Consider the following 17,440-nt stretch of genomic DNA (forward strand, 5'->3'; position numbering starts at 1 on the left):
CTTCTCTTAGGGTTGTTCTTCTTGCACAAGTGAGTCCATCCACATTGTCTTCAATGGTTGCTCTTTTCAAGAAGGCTCTAATAGCATGTTGATTTTTCTACAATAATACACAGTAGAAACTGATCTTCTGATCTGATGAGTACTTTCTATCATTAAGCAATTAGACACAGAAAATCTCGAAGTAAGATAAAAAAGAGACAGCCATGCACAATAGAGACAACAAATTTTCCCTGGGAAACCCAAACTTGGGAGGAAACCCAGCAACTCTCCTTCTAGGAAAAATTCTTCTTCAGCAAGATTTACAATAAAATGCTTAGAAATCTGTGCCAAAAACCAAGTCCAAACTTTAGTCACTACATCCTTTTTCTGCTCCCACGAGTGTTTTCTATAGAAGAGATGATAATGAGTGAGTGATCAAATGAAGTGTCACATCATGTGTATATATACAAGTCGAATGGATGGATTTACCCCAAGGGACACACCCTTTCGTGGTGGGGCCGACTTGTCCGTTTTGAACCTACTTGAAATCCAATTATATTTTAACTTCCATAATTTTCCTAGGCCAATTTAGGATGCTTCTTGGCATGCGGGAATACCTCCAGGTGCTATACAAAAAAAACAACATCCCGTAAGTCCGTTGACTTACTATTGTGGTTATTGGTTGTACATTAATAAAATTATCTTATCTCATCTGTCGTCTGTTTGACTTAAATCGCTGATTGATAATAATTGTAGTAAAATTCATGAGAAGTGGACAAAATTATCACCCAGCCTATTAAATGCATCCTTCTGTCTGAAGCAATTTCTGATCTACTTAATTATGACAAAATGGTTTTGGTCATCGAATAATTATACTGGCTTTTTATGCATTTATTGAATCATGAAATCACTTTCAAATCAGATTTTCTGTTTTTTTTTTGCAGAAGATGCATGCGCAAAACTTGCAGAGAATGCCATCAATGGGGTCAATGAACTCTCAATTGTCTGGTATTTCCCAAGGTGGACAGTCCGGTGCGCCCTCAAGTGCACTTTCCCATCAGCAACAATGGATGTCAACTCAAGGAAAACAACTGCACTCATCTGGTATGCCTTTAACTTCACCCTCCTATCCATCACATCTTAAGCAGCAAGGCCTGCCACAGAGGTCACAGCATACTCAAACACAGCAGCAGTCACTTCCCATGGCACCACAGCAGCAACCCCATCAGTTGCAGGAGCAGCATTCTCAACAATATCAACATCAACGTGTACCACAGCCTTTGCACAGTGTGCAACAGCAACAACAGATGCCCCGAACACCAGGGATGACAACTCAAAAGACCCCTACATCAGCAGCAGCCCAACCTTCTGGTATGCTGGCATCAGGAAATACAATCCCAGCTGGAAGTCATGATCAAGCGATTGAAACAAGTAGTCGGATCCTTGGCAAGAGAAGCATCCGAGAGTTAGTTGCCCAGGTTCATTACTGACATCATATTGTAATACTAATGGGCAGCAAGCTAGCATGCCTTATTGATGGAATAATGATTCTGTTCAATGTAGCATGTACATAGGTTTAAACAATGATTCTGCTCAATGTAGCATGCACAGACGTTTGAATAATGATTTGTTCAATGTAGCATGTACAGAGGTTTGCATGCTGATAGAAAAAGTAGACAAATACCATCTAGGAAAAAAATATTCTTTTCTGTTTTTCTATCTGTACTAAACTATTTATATACTTTTCTTCAAGTTTTTTATGTATTGGTTTTAACGTTTGCATTATAGAAGTAATTGAACGAACTCCTGAACTACAATTATTATGGGGAGTATTCTTTTCAAATGTTTTATCATGAACTGTAATCACTTGATTTTTGAATGATTAAGTTCCCTTTTTTTGGATGCAGATTGACCCTAGTGAAAAGCTAGATTCTGAAGTTGAAGATATTCTTATAGAGGTAGCAGAAGATTTCGTTGATAAAGTAAGAGCTAGTTGCATTTTGTTTATCTATTTATGTAAAATATCTATATGCTCTTTAAAACTTTAGGTTTTGTGAAATCTTTGAAAAAAGCTATGCTAAAAATGAAGTAGGCCTCATCTGTATTTTGGGGAATTTTCGAAGTATAATATCAGTGCTTTGGTAAATTTTCTGATCTTTTCTTTGTCTGGCATCCACATTTTCTTAATTATTTGTGTGTTCCAAAATGATTTTGTAATGCCTGTTATGCTTTATTTGTTTCTTTGTACTTCTTCAAAAGATGCTATGGCTCATATACAGTTCTCAAAAAATTGTACAACTTGCATTTCAAAGTTACTCTGGTCATTATTGTTGAAAATATGTGCTTTTGAAGAAATTGTTGTTGGTTACATATTGAGTTCTTTTATGTTCCATTGCACTGTCTTTCGTGAAAGTAACAATACCTTAAGAGGCCTTTGACTTGTTATCTGAAATTTCTTAGAATATGTTTGGCCTCTCCCAAAGCTTGCAACTTAACATTTATAATGGTATGGTTCTATCTGTCAATACCATTTTTCCAAAAATTGGTAATACTCTGTAGAAGGATCATGTAGAAGAATTTAGCATGCATTCATAACCAATTCCCTGAAGGTTGATAAGTTCATTGGCCAAAACAGTTCAGGGAGGTTTGAAACCCCAAAATATTTAACTTTGAACTAAAATTATGTGCAACATTATAGATATATAACCTTGCTGAAAGTTTTAAAAGTTTGTAGAGTTAGAAGGTGCAAACAAATGCACCAGCAGACATTTAAGTTACACCTAGTGTAGCCAGGCTGTGCACACCTACTGCTGAGGTACATGCACCTTCACTGGGTCTGTCTGTTCTGCAAACGGTTGTGGGATGATGCAACACAGCCTGATGTGGGACACTACCCTACATGTGTCAAAGAGATTTTGATGTGCATCCACTGTTATGGGGATGTGCCAAGTTCTGTTCCAGGGGTGTGTCGAAATCGATAACAACTGTTATACGGGACATTAACCAAGCTGTTACAGTGGTTGTTGACCCCCATAACATGGATCTGCTATGATGCTGTGACATCTTTGGGGACCACCAGCCCGCAAAACTGACTTTAATTAAAAATATGTTTTCATATTATTTTCCATTTTAACTGTAAATACTTTTCTTGATCTTTTATTTTCCATATTGATTACACACACACACACACACACACACTGCACCTGGATTTCAAAACTTGTAGAAACACACTTACACCCACACTCCCACACACACACTGCACCTGGATTTCAAAACTTGTAGAAACACACTTACACCCACACTCCCTGGCTACTTAGGTTATGGTTAAAATTAAATTTTCTAAGCATTGATAAACCATCTAGGGTACAGATCAATAACCTGGTCAAGAGATTTTCAGCTTGCATACACGGTTTAAAATATGACATTTGAAAAGAAACAATTAATTTAGATTAATGTCCAGACATGACCCGGATTATCAACTTAATCATCTTTAGTTTCCTAAGGGAGTGCATAAATTATTTCAAAATTAAGTGGAACGAACACACGCACAAGGCCTATTACAATTGATTGTGGCAAAACTGTCATCAAAATGTTAATTTCGATTCCAGGTCTGATCTATTTTTATCAACGATTATTTTGTACCTATAAATTATTTCACCCAGGAAAATCTTTTCTGAAACTGTTGAAAATAAAGACACCGGTATTTTAACTTCACAAATAAATTTGGAGCGGAAAGAAAACAGAAAATCAGCCACAGAAGCAGCAGAAACTTCTGTTCAACAAATTCTCCTTGACTTTTAATTAACTCAGTAAAAATAGGGCCTCCTTCAACAAGGAAATCGACCCACAGAGGATACACAGAAAAAACAGAACAATGGAACCTGATTTTCGCCCCCCTGGTAATTACAGCCTCCTGAAGAATTCAGACCACTGGAGATTCTTGATCTTGTAAAATTTTGGCTTCTCTACTTGCAAATCGGCCTCCTCTTTCTTGCTTTGTATGGCTCCTTGCACGCTGGAGCAAAAATTTCTTTTACCCCTGCACATGCCTAGCTGGAAATCTCAGTTGCTCACAGATTTCGATGTGCTCCAAATATCGACCCTCTCTCTCCCTCTTCCTTCTCCCGAAATCACCTCGCTGCGCACCTTTCTCTTCTCTTCAACTCACTCTCTTGAGAAAATCACTCTCTCAAATGATGTGTCTCTGTCCTTTCCCGTAGGCTTCTTTTATAATTTCATCGACTTAATTTCCTAATCCCCAATCTCCAAAGTGATAGTGGCTAGGACTAATTCATAACCCTCTTAGATGAACATTAGAGATTTGATCTAATTCACTTAAATAATTATATTATTTATCCTTAGAAACTTAGCCCAATAGCCAACATTAATCAATTAATTTAATTAATGTGCTTTTCCTCAGTTAGATTTATGAAGTAATTATATTGATTACTTATTCCTCACGAGTGAGTTCTTAAAGAGGAGTTTGGACATCTTTTGCATGCTTGACACCTAGCATATGCAGAAGCACTTGTCCGAGCTATAAACATCCACAAACATCAATACAATAAAGTGGGAAACAACATCGATACTAGTCACAAATATCATCTATCCTGCATCCCTTGTTATGGTGATGTTCCTTGTGCTGTTAAGTGGGTGTGCTGAACCCTGCAACAACTGTTATACAGGGCATCAACCAAACTGTTACAAGCAGTGTTATCAAGACCAGACTGATCACTTAATTGGTCGATCCCAAAAATGGTAACTGGATTGGAACCAGAAAAAAATGGTCAAACAAAAAATATATAAATATACAGAAAAAATATTCATGTGTATCCATATGAATCCAAACCATTATACATAAATATGCAAAGTTTCTTATATATATAGCTAGTAAGGGTGCATATAACTAAAATAGCTCTGAGTGCAATCCATCTCTGAACCAAAAATACGTCAAGAAAGAGGCTCTAGATGTCTCTAGAGTCCAAAAAAAACACTCTATAACAAATACTTGCATATCATCAAATGATTGCCTATATTGGGATTCTACTAAATAAATCTCAAGTTTGTTTCAGCGGGACGGCTCTCCTCGCACAGGTTACGCAGCTCCTCGCATAGGAAACACGAAACACACAGCTTCTCACACAGGGCACAGGTGTAAACAGGGTTTGCTGTTTACTGTTTAATGTAGCACAGGGCACGATTCTGCTTTTCTATATGCCTTTGCTTCTGCTTCTCTCTGCGCGTGTATTTGTTCTGAGACATTCTTCTTCTCATTCTGTGTTGCACGGTGGGAGTTTTCATCGATTTTTCTCTGGAGTGCGGCATATACAGCTGTATCAGTGGGCAACTGCAAGAACTGATTTCAGTGGGCAAGAGCTGATTTCTGGGCAAACATATACCTACTGTACACTAAGGTGAGTTCTACAAACACTAGTATATTCGATCTACTGTATCAGTTTACATTTGGTCAATCGAAAACTTAGGTGGTCATTTGAAAGCTAGGGTTTTACAAGGGGCCTCATCCCAAAATGGAAAACAATGGCAAGGAAATCTCAGATTTTGTGGAAACAAATCACTTAGGCCAAGTCAAAATTGCTTCAGCAAACAAAACAGGGAAGTGGATTTGGGTAAACGCAAAACAATATCGGGGCATTTTAAAGCGTAGACTTGCTCGCTTTAAATGGGAACAAAGAAGAAAGAAACAGTCCCCAAAAAGGAAAACAAATAAGAACAGCAAAAATAAGAGCAGTAAAAAGAAAGAAGAGTCAACTGTTTACAGTCCCACATCTACACCTCTTAATTGGTCGTCAAATCTCTATGTCCAGGAACTGATGAAAGCTAAAGCAAGGTTGGAATTTTGGAAGCCAAAGAATAGGAAAGGGACCACAAAATTTCAGAAATTACACTTGCAAATTGTTCTTTAATGGAAGGTAATAGGATTCTAAAAGAGCAAGTAACAATGCTACAAGAGACTTTGGTGACAGGAAAACAAGAATGGAAAAACATGAAGACAACATGGCAAACCATGAAAGAATCAATGGCAACAAACAAGGAAGTGATAATCTCTAAAGCAATTTAGGTGGGTACACAAATATCTCAGCAGGTAGTCATTTCCAAAAAAAGGCAAAAGAGATCAAGAGGATAAACATTCCAAAGGAAATCAAAACCAGAGTCGAGGACGCTAATGGTTTCAAAAGGATGGAGGAAAAAGGAGATGTAAGTGCTCAGAGAGCACAAGAAAGAGAACACTGAATCGAACAAAGTTCCTTCTTTAGATTAATTACTCCAAAAGACTTGGAATATAAAGATATCCATGAGGATACAAATATGATATATTAAATGTGTGAATAATAATGATTGATACAATGAGAATGAGAGGCTTGCTTATATACCAAGCATGTGTCTCTTCATGGGGAGTCATGTATCATTTAGACATGACTCTTCAACCTAATTACTAATTAACTAATCATTATTTATGATTATTATCCTTTACATTATTTCCTATATATTTATTCATAACATTGCCGTCCTCCTCAAAAAGCTTTGTCTTCAAAGCTTGTTAATGAAAAAGGCTTGATCTCTTTTTCGGTTTCGAATGTCTTTCTGTCTCGGAACAATCATCTTTGTCGATACAAGTTGATATGATCTTCTAAGTGACAAACAAAACTGTCGCACTGAGAAGGGATCAGACCATCCTAGATTAATCTTTTGTGGAATATTCTGATCACTGAAATTTTGTAACGACTTGTCATCAAAGGACTGGATTGAGGTTATGCCATTAGTCTCTGGACCATCAGTTTGTTGTTTCTGTTCTGAAGAGTCCCTATACGTAGCTTGGTTGAGTTGTCTACTTTCATGATTCAGATGTCGATAGGGAACCTTTTTGGTTTGACTTGCGCTTATTAGGTGTGTGGAATTTTTTTTGATTTCCTTCTGGTACTACTGTTTTTGAGTTAGGTACATAATCTTTGTTTGGAATTTTCATCGTCTGGATTGTAACATGTGAATGTGTTTTTCCTTCCACTGATTGATCCTCTTCTTGAGCTCTTCTATTGACTGGTTCGGTATTAATTCCCTTATCTTCAACCTGGACTGTTATGTCTAGAGACTTTGATACTTCTTGATTAAGTTGCTCTAACTTGTCTGTTAATGATTTTTTGTCCTTTTTAAGCTTCTTAATTTGTGTTAGTAATTTTTCACTATTATCCTTAAGTCGCAAATCTTCTTCATTTCTATCAACAGTGATTTTGTCAATTTCATTTTGCATATTTTGTAATACTCTTTTACCTTCTTGAGAAATTACTTTTGAAATATCTGATATTTATTCTGGCGTTACAGAATTTGGTTTCAGTGTAACATCTTGGAGTGTTATTTTCTTCTTCTTGTAAGAAAATGTTAGAAACTTTTTCTTCGTATTTAAAATGACAGATTCCACTATTTCCATCCAGGGTGATCCCAAAATAATGTCACCTTGATTGTTCCATAGGGTGTGAACTGAGAATTGCGATACAAATGTATAATCTTCAATGTTTAACTGTAAATTGGCTATGTCATATTTTTTATTGCCAAAAAAGTCTAATTTTTCAGTTATATTTGACTCCAGGATCACTAATTGGTTTGCGATTTTAGGTGTTATATAATTTGTATATTGAGAAATAGAAATAATAACATCTTTTCCTGAGAGTTCCTTTAATGTTAAATAGCGCTTTACTGTCTCTGGCTAAGGTTTTTGGGAATCCTTTGGCTTTCATTTATGTATTAGGCTCCATTTTGGTTTTTGAATATTAAATACTTTTTCCCTTTTATAATTTGTTGCTTTCTTATAATCTTTTTATAACTTCAATAATCGTTTTTGTTTTGTTTTGTTTCTTTATTATTATTATTATATAGGTCAGCCTTTTCTTTTTCTTGGATGACTTAAATTATAAGTTATAGTTTTTAATTTTCTTTTAATACCCTTGTAATCTCCCTTATATTCAACTTCTTCCTTTATATGGATTAATTATGTCTCCCGGAAGTAATAATCTTATAACCTGGAAGTAATAATATTGTATTACTTTTATTTCATTTATAAACCCACCTTTTTACTCCAGAAGACTTGGAATATAAAGATATCCATGAGCATACAAATATTATATATTAAATGTGTGAATAATAATGATTGGTACAATGAGAATGAGAGGCAGGTGTCTCTTCATGGAGAGTCATGTCTCATTTAGACATGACTCTTCAACCTAATTACTAATTAACTAATCATTAAATATGATTATTATCATTTACATTATTTTACATTATTTCCTATATGTTTATTCATAACTAACGCAAAGATAGAAAAGATAGGGAAACAAACTATATTATACGAGGAATAAGAGACCGTGGAAAGAATGAAAGCACTCTCAATTTGACAAGAGACTTTTTGAAAGAGAAATTTCATTAGAAAGGGAAAATTTGTCAAGCAAGAAGGGTGGGAAAAATATGTGAAGAGAGGCCTCGACCCATAAAAGTCATCACAACAAGTGTGCAAGACAAACACTATTTCTTAAGCAAAAAGAAACTCTTGAAAGGCTCACACTTCTATTTAGATGAAGATCTAACTAGCAAACAACAAGAGGGGAGAAGAGGAGAAGTGGAGAAAATTAGAGTAGCAAGAAATGAAGGGAAAAGAGCACGGTTGTACAATGGTAAAGTAGTTATTGCAATGTTTGGGCCTCGTGACAAAGCAAGGCAACAATTTGACAGTAAATAAAAAACAATTAATTCTATAATATGGAGGAAAACAACAGGACAACATGGATGAAAATGGGTGAAGACTCAAATTTGAGTTTTGTGTGCCAAGCCGCGTAGCAATCAAATTCTACCCAGGGCTACCTAAGTCTAGTTTGTTGGAACTTTAGAGGGTACCCTTGGAGGGGGGAATTGGGATAGGGCCTATTGCAGAAGGTAGAGACATAATTTGTCTCACAGAAACTCATGAACATGATGGTTGTAAAACTCCTATGTTTGATGGTTATTTGAAATTAGTAGTTTGAAACAAGGCAATAGAAAATGGCAAAGGGTATGGAGGAATAATGGTTTTAGCGAAAGAAAAAGTAGGCCACATACAATTTGTGAAAGAAGATACAAATAAACAATATTTATGGTTCAGAATAACATAGAATGAGAACCACAGAAGAATTGCAGCATGCTATTTTGCATCTCAAGTCTCAAAAACTTACAAAAATAAGGGAATAGATAGCAAAGACCCATATGCGGTTTTAAAGCAAGAGATTGCTGTATATTCTCAGCAGGGAGAAGTTCTTTTAGTGGGAGATTTCAATGCTAGAACAACAAATCAACAAGCTAGTATGTTTTGTTGCAAAGAGGATCACAATCCTATCTAGCTCATTGAAGAGGAGAATCCCCAATGGTTGAGATGTTCAGAAGATGACAAAGTTAGCAATCATTTTGGAGAGGAGTTGCTCACGTTGTGTGGTGCTTTCAACTTAATTATCTGCAATGGTCTAGATAAATGGAAAAGGTCTGGGAAGTTCACTTGCAACACATACAATGGGGCAAGTGTGGTTGACTACGTTATTTGTTCACAAAGCCTGATAGAAAGGATAGATGAAGTTAAGGTTGGAGAGCATATGTGGGACTTAAAATCAGACCATAACCCAATTTATATAAAGCTATCTTGGTTAGAAGAAAGGCAGCATAGGAGGAAAACCCAATGTTCTCGACAATCGATATCAAGGGGCAAAATTCTTCTAACACAAGAAAATTGCACTATCTTCAAAACAATGTTGGAGAGATCAATTTAGAAGGGGAAGAGTGGTTCCCAAAGCCTCAATAGTCATGAGTTAACAAATATAATTCAGAGTGCACTTGAGAAGTGCAAAAGAGCAAAAAATAGGAAATCTGAATCAAATTGTTTTCCTGTAAATGCTTGGTTTGATGAGGAATGCAAAATGGCAAGGAAAACCTTGATAAAAGCAGGCAAGGAGAAGATGAATGTAAAGTTATATAAGCAGATTTTAAAAAGGAAGAAAGATGAGTTCATGCAAACAAGGCGAGAAGGGTTAATATATCTAGGCAAGAATAACCCAAAGTTTTTTTGGCAGGAACTTCAACCAAGGAAGAAGCAAATTGAAAATAATATTACAACCAATCAATGGTTTGACTATGCAAGACAACTCTATGAGAAAGAATCAGAGGAGGAGCCTCCTCCCAAGATCAACACAACTACAAAGCTTTTCACATTACAGGAAGTAGAGACAAGAATTAAGAAGTTGAAAATAGGAAAGGCAAAGGACTTGGTTGAACTTCAAGTAGAATATCTAAAGTGGGGAATGAACATTCTTGCACCACACATCATGGAAATATTCAACAACTTTAGTCGACAAGGATTCCCAAGAGATTGGACAACCAGTCTAGCAATACCCCTTTTTAAAAGTGGAGACATTAATAATCCTTCCAACTATAGAACCATTATGATCAATCCTTTGTTTGCAAAGCTCTTCAGCGGCATGGTAGAAACTTGAATCAGTAAGTGGGTGGAAGTCAAAGAAAAGAGGGCAAAAGGACAAGCAGGTTTTAGGCCGAAACATTCTACAGTTGATCATGGTATCCTAAATCACCAGATTCGTGTTCGAGTTCGAGTTCGGCGACCATGAAATTCGAATAAAGTTCGGCAACTAAAATTTTGTCGATAAAGTTCGACATAAAATTCGACATATAGAAATTCGAAAAAAAATATATATATATATATATATATATATAATCAATTTAAAGTCAAATTCAAATAAATTTTTGGCTTAGCAAGAGAACAAAGGCTAGACTCCATATGAGAAATGGTATGGCAGCAAACATCCTATTTCACATTTCAAAATTTCTGGATCTGCTGCATGGGCTTATGCTCCTAAATTTGCAGTTGTGGCCAAATTATACAATATGAGCATTTTCCACTCAGACATGTCATCTGCAGCCTGTAGGGTTGATTCAGTTCTATCACAATTGTGTTTGGCATTGACATTAGGTGTTTGCAGTTTGCCACATGATCATCAACCCACTTTCAATGAGTTTGACAATAGATTGTTGTGCCTTGTACAACTTCAGTTAGTAACTAAACATTTAACTTTCTTGCACTAGAAGGTAATATACCTAAAACTTAAAAGATGCCCTCGATATAAATGTTTGCAACTTCAGAAGGCTAAGAAGCCAACTCCAGAATATTACACTGTAACACCATTGTTAAGACAAAATCATTCTCACATACCATATTAGATTTTAGCTGCACATGAAATACAAGGGTAAGTATCATGAGCATGCTACTACTTAAGTAAGCATGGTATTGAACTATAAGCCCGTAGTACATAATTGACTATCAACATGTGACTCAAAAGTAAACTCTTGCAAAGGAAATTATCCACCTCAAATGTGAACAAGTACAAGACAGCAAAGGCCAAAAAAATTCACTTATATTGGTTTAAATATGACACATCCACTAACACATACAAATAGATATTCTTTTGGCAGTTCAATGAAAAACTCTGCATTATAAGATACAAAACCCTCTGACAGATGTATGCTTTCCTCACTGTGCATTTCCCAAGAAAAAGCTTTTGTGCTGACACGAGAAATAAAGCAGTGAAATAGCTACATAGCAGCAAAATCAGAAGCAGAAAAAACTAAACAGTTGCCATAAAGGTAACTCTATTTCACATGCAAAAGACTGTTTCGTTTTGTTAAAAAGTTGAGCATTTTCTAAAGGATTGAGATAATAGTAAATAATAGTAAATAACCTTCAAAAGGATGCCAAGAACCTTTATCATTTATGACAGCAGTCAACTTTAATACCAAGTGCTGAAAACAGTCCTAAAATCACCACTCCTTTTCAGGTTAGATTGAAGCAAGCAAACAATGGAAATAAACTTAAGCCTCTAATATGTTTTCAGACCTCTTTTCGTTTATGACAGTGAGCAGTAAACCATGAAGTGAGCCAATAATGGGAGCAATTCGTTCCTCAATATATCAAAATATAATTATATATAAACTCAAAAGTTTAAACTTTAAAGTAGCTTGGCAGTTTTAGAAAATTGTTCATGCAAAAAGTAAACTAGAAATCTAAAACAGGAACACAAGTTTTATTCTTGATGTTCCTGTTGTCCACTTGTTATATCAAAAAGTTCTATGTCATCAAGAGCAGTATGAGTTATGAATCCGCTAGATGCTTCAGCACCAGATTCATCAGTGAATTCCCTGTCAGTGTTTATGTCACTATCAATGTACAAATCCGCATCATCCATTGTTGCATTTGGAACAAGATCGATCCACGGAGTAGAAGAATTGGATGACTCTTTAGCCACATTCTTCAATGCCAACTGTAAGTTACTACGAACATAAACAAGATCTTCTAATCTTCCAGATGACAATCTATTTCTTTTTTTGGAATGAATGTGGTCAAAGGAACTCCAATTCCTTTCACATGCTGATGCACTTGTTCCCTGGCTTAAGATACGAATTCCAAAATTTTGCAATTCTGGTGCCCTTGAATTATAAAATTCTCACCATAGTGCTGGATCACTTATGCTCCTATCATACTTTTCTGATTGTGTTCCAAATAACCCTTCTTCTAACCTGTATGCCTTCAACTGACTTCTGATCAAACCTGCAATCTCTGGATCTGGATTTAGCTTCTCAATAGACTGGATAAGTCCATTCATGATTTCTTCATCCCTATGTCTTGGTAACCCAAACAATCAAGGGTCCAAATAGCATGCTGCTGCATGTAATGGACTATGCATCATCTTCCATCTATGATCAATTAAATCCCATATCTCCTTGTAATTAGCTTCTACATTATTAAAAGCAGTTGCAATATTCTCTTTGCAACGATCAATGCTTTCATAAACAAAACCCATACAAGGTTTGTCACCATCAACCATGCGGAGCACATTAACAATTGGGCCACAAATTTTTAAAACCTTGTTTGCATTTTCCCAAAAGCCATTATTGAGCACAATTTGTTCAACATTTTTCCCTATAGTTTCTTTTGAGAGGGTAGATATCTCCCACTCAGTGTTGCAAAACACAGCTCTTAGGCTTGCTTTTTTCTCAACAACTCTTTTCAGAGTAATATAAAAAGTAGCAAACCTTGTATCACAAGGCCTCAACAACTCTTTTGATGCATTCTTCCTGTATATGCTCAAAGTGAGACGATGGTTGATGATGAAATTTGAAATTGTTTTGGCTCTTCGGATTGTTTCATTGACCCAAGGAAATTTGGCTAAGTCATGCAACATTAAATCCAAGCAATGAGCTGCACAAGGGGTCCAATAAATCTGATTATATTTTTCCATAATCAGCGTCCCTGCACCAACACAATTTGATGCATTATCTGTAACAACATGGACAACATTTTCCACCCCAACCTCTTGAATCGCTTGATCCAAAATTCCAAAAATAAATTCTGATGTCTTCACTCTATCCATTGCATTTATTGCCTTCAAGAAAAGTACCCCATGAGGACAATAAACAAGCACATTGATCAATGGGCGATGACACAAATCTGACCAACCATCACTCAAAATTATGCATCCTGTAAGCTTCCAAGACTCTTTAATATTAGCCAACTTTCCTATCACTTTGTCTTTTGCTCTCTTTAGCAAAGTTGTCCTTAAAGCTTCAGATCCCGGAGGAACATAGCCCTTCCCAAAATCAATGGCCTTTATAATTACATTTTTAAAATATGGACTCCTCGCCACATTAAAGGGAATTGCACATGCATAAAAATATTCAGCAACATCATCATCAACTTCCTGTTTCTCAACAAGTTTCCAGAATTGATTTAATGTTTTCGTTCCACCTGTTTTTGCTTGATTAGAACTTGATCCACCAATGTTTGAAACTGAATTAATGGTGTTGGAGGAAGACATGGCAATCTCCCTCTTAATTTGCTGCCTCTTATTTACCCTTTTCTGCTTTTGCATCTGTGAATTGGAATGGTCTTTCTGCATTGTGGCTTTTTGTTCATCAGTGATCTTAGTGCAGGCTTCAACACCACCTCCACTTCCATTGCTAATACTAAGAAGGTGATCCACTGCTCTAGTTAAAGTGCCAGTGAAATTATGTCCACACAGCTGACATGAAAGATTAAAACCATCTTTTTGTACAAAATTCCAAGCTATAGCAGTTGATTTTGGGGGTGCCATTGAAATTTGAAGGTTCTGAACCTCTGATTGTTGAAAACTGGTGAAGACTTGAAGTCTGAAATGTCTGTAATTTTTTTTGAAATTACATTTTCATTAGTTAGAATTTAGAAAAAGGAAAAGTGATTCAAAACAATTTTCTTACACAGGCCATACAAAAGTGATTCAAAATAGTGTACTGCTGTAGGCTACTAGGCTGTAGCTTTTTATTTTCTTACACAGGCCAGGCATCACAGTTTTGTTTTACGTGCCTTCCAGTTCCAAGCAAGTGGAAATAAGTTACAAGATTTATGTAAATATAAATGCCGCTGAAGGCAAGAAAAGAAACAAAACAAACAGTTCAACTTCCAATTCCATGACAATTAATTGCTCCCATTATTGGTTCACTTCATGGTTTACTGCTAGGATTTATATCTGTTTTAAATTTTAATTAAGGGCAGGTAAAAACAGGTGTCTTAATTCCATGACAATTAATCTCTTATTCAATGCATGGAAGGGGCGATTTAGGTTTCTTAGACGCCATTGATTTCTTGTTTAAAGGAATAGACTTGCTTGACAGAGGTTGATTTGCATTGGAAGATATCAATTCTTTCATTCTTGAAGAAATTTAGTCTTTCCCATGCTTAATCTGATCAACTGGCCATTAGAAGTGGCAATTGTGAACTGCAAGAAGCAGGGTTGATTCAAATTGCCTCATAGAAGGAATTGATTTTTCATGAAGGAATCAAAAGGCAGCAGAATAATTGGTCCAGCATTTTGAGTTGATGCTGCAGAACTAATTAAAGTTTAAACATACAATAACTAGATCTAGACTAGGCCCTAGGGAATGAATGGTCTCCTAGCAAATTACCAGGCCTATATAGAAAGCTAGAAAATGAACTGTAGGTGTCTTCATAGCTGCTAGAGTAGAAGAGGTCTTGTTGCTCTGAAGAAGGGAGTGGACCTGGTTCAAAGATTCCACAGTGAGAAGTTGCCAGAAGATATCCCAGAGAGCTGCAAATTCCCGAGGAGTTTATAGCCTTGCTGGTCATAGACCACAGTAAGAAAATCTGTCAGATAATGACAAACTGGACTAAGGATACTTCTCCCACCAAACAATAGAGGCACCAGTGCAGATATTACCCTGCAGCTTCTATTTACACCCTTCCAAATCAACCTAACTGTACAGTGCAGTTTAATTTTGGACCAGAATTTGATTGCTTTCCTGAGGACTTTGGCAATCGACCCATTCCCAAGGCCATGTGCGAGGCTTCTTATTGTGGAATTGACGGACAAGCAGTCCACCATGGAGAAACTCTTGTTGAAAATGGTCAATCTTCAGAAAAGAAAGCTTGATTTTTTTGGTATATTTTTTCATTTTAGAACTGAGACAGTATACATTTGCTGTTGAACTTGAACTTGGTAGTGCTTACCTTTGCATAAAATCTTGATCTGTGGGATGCAGTGGTGGCAATTCTTTTATGACATTCTAGGTTTCTTAATAGTTAATAGGAAAGAAATTTCTATTATGTTGTATGAAACCTTGCAAATGCCATTCAGCTGAATGATGCAACCTTTTGTATAAACTGATATGAAATGAGCAAGTTGACAATGGACATCAGTAACAAGTTTTAACAGCCAAAAGTTTAATAGGTTTGACAGCCAAGTGTTCACTACTAAAGTGTTTAACAGCCAAGGTGCACCTTACAGTTACAATCAGGCGTTTAACAGCCAAGGATATAGCTACAACGATTTATCAGTGATATCTTTTATCTAGCAGTGTGGAAGTAGGGTCGAATAACTGTTGTTTTTAAATTTTTTAATAGATATTTTCGGTTAATTTCATCATTATCACTTCCATCCTTTACACTCAGTCACTGGGTAATTCATCAACCATGAAAATTCAAAATAAATGCAGCCAGTAAATTTTAATTAAAAACTCTTGCAGCACATTGCTAAAAAGTTAGAACTCTGCACATAAAACTTCAAACTGAGCAACATGAGTCACACCACCACTAGCAGTGGCAGCCACTAACAACCAGTTACAAGCTTACAGCGTTGAAAACTTGCGAGTGAGACCTGACGCTAAACCCTGGTCCCTAAGCAGTGAGAGTGAGAGCCTGACGGCTGCGCAGCAAGAGTCCTTGCCGCTCGGAGAGTCGGACCTCGGTCAAGAGACACGTCGGTAGCTGTAGACTGGTCACTGAAGACGTCTTCTGAAATGAAACCCTCCGGCAGGCTGCAGCTGTAGACTGGACTGTTTGCAACAGAGTTTGGAGTCTGGACCACAATGAAAGTTGAAACCCTTCGAAGTTCGAACAAGCAAACAATGTAACAATGTTGAATGAACAATGAAACCCGGCGAACAATGAAACCCGTGGGCTGCAGGCAATTTGCTAAAACGCGTGAAAAAACCGAACTGAAACGAACTTTTCCGAACAGGGAACGAATTTCATCGAACTTCAAACGAATTTGTTTGGAAAAAATTCGAATTCGCGATGAAATTCGAGTTCGCCATAAAACTCGGCGAACTCGAACGAATATATTTGTTTTTGATTAAAATTCGCCGAATTTTGAATTTCTTCGTTGAAATTCGCCGAATCTGGTGACTTAGATGGTATCACACTGAGACACATTATTGAAAAGGTTTGGGAGGGAAAAGAAGAAGTTTTGCTGCTTTGTTGACTTCAAAAAGGCATTTGACATGACCCCTAAAGATAAGTTATGGAGTAGACTGGAAGAACTTGAAATTCATTTGCATTATAGAGTTGCTGTCCATAGGCTTTATGAAGTGGTGAAAGTCAAAATTAGAACTTCAACAGGCATTTCAGAAAGCTTTAGAAGTGACATCGAAGTCAAGCAAGGCTGCCCTTTATCCCTTACTCTTTTTGGTTTATATATTGATAAATTGGAAGAGTGGCTAAATCTGCAAGGTGGGGATGGTGTTTGGTTGGGGGAGTTTGTGATAAAGCTTCTTTTATATGCTGATGACCTTGTATTGATTGCTAAATCGGCCCAGGGATTGCAGATGCACCTATATGCCCTTGAGCATTTTTGTAAAGCAGTGGGGATGCAAGTCAATACCAGCAAGACCAAAATAATGATTTTCTCAAATAAAAAGAAGCAGAGCCAACATACGTTCTTCTTTGAAGGCAACATTCTTGAAGAAGTAAATGAATACAAGTACCTCGAGATTGATTTCAACAACAAGCTTAATTGGGAGCACTGCAGAAAGAAGAGAATTTTAGGAGGGTGGAAAGCATTATATGCTCTTCAAAACAAATGTAGAGAGGCAG

At 36.5% G+C, this 17,440-nt stretch overlaps 1 protein-coding gene across 7 annotated transcripts in view; it reads left to right on the forward strand.

Annotated features, from left to right (window-relative positions):
- The window catches only part of LOC149218221 (transcription initiation factor TFIID subunit 12b-like), a 156,530-nt gene that overhangs the window by 31,170 nt on the left and 107,920 nt on the right, over positions 1-17,440 (forward strand). For 6 of the 7 annotated variants that reach the window (XR_016249139.1, XR_016249141.1, XR_016249140.1 and 3 more), the window contains exons 4-5: positions 924-1,457; positions 1,887-1,961. Coding sequence is in view for 1 of the 7 variants with exons in the window: in XM_089383851.1 (XP_089239977.1) it covers positions 924-1,457; positions 1,887-1,961 (609 nt within the window). In the remaining 6 variants the exon portion in view is untranslated. The remainder of the gene's footprint in view (positions 1-923; positions 1,458-1,886; positions 1,962-17,440) is intronic. The other variant, XR_016249142.1, reaches the window with a different exon arrangement.

This window comes from Pinus tabuliformis, chromosome Q (assembly GCF_031772625.1).
Source record: "Pinus tabuliformis cultivar Carrire ecotype Pingquan chromosome Q, CPIR1, whole genome shotgun sequence".
Classification (NCBI taxonomy): domain Eukaryota; kingdom Viridiplantae; phylum Streptophyta; class Pinopsida; order Pinales; family Pinaceae; genus Pinus; species Pinus tabuliformis.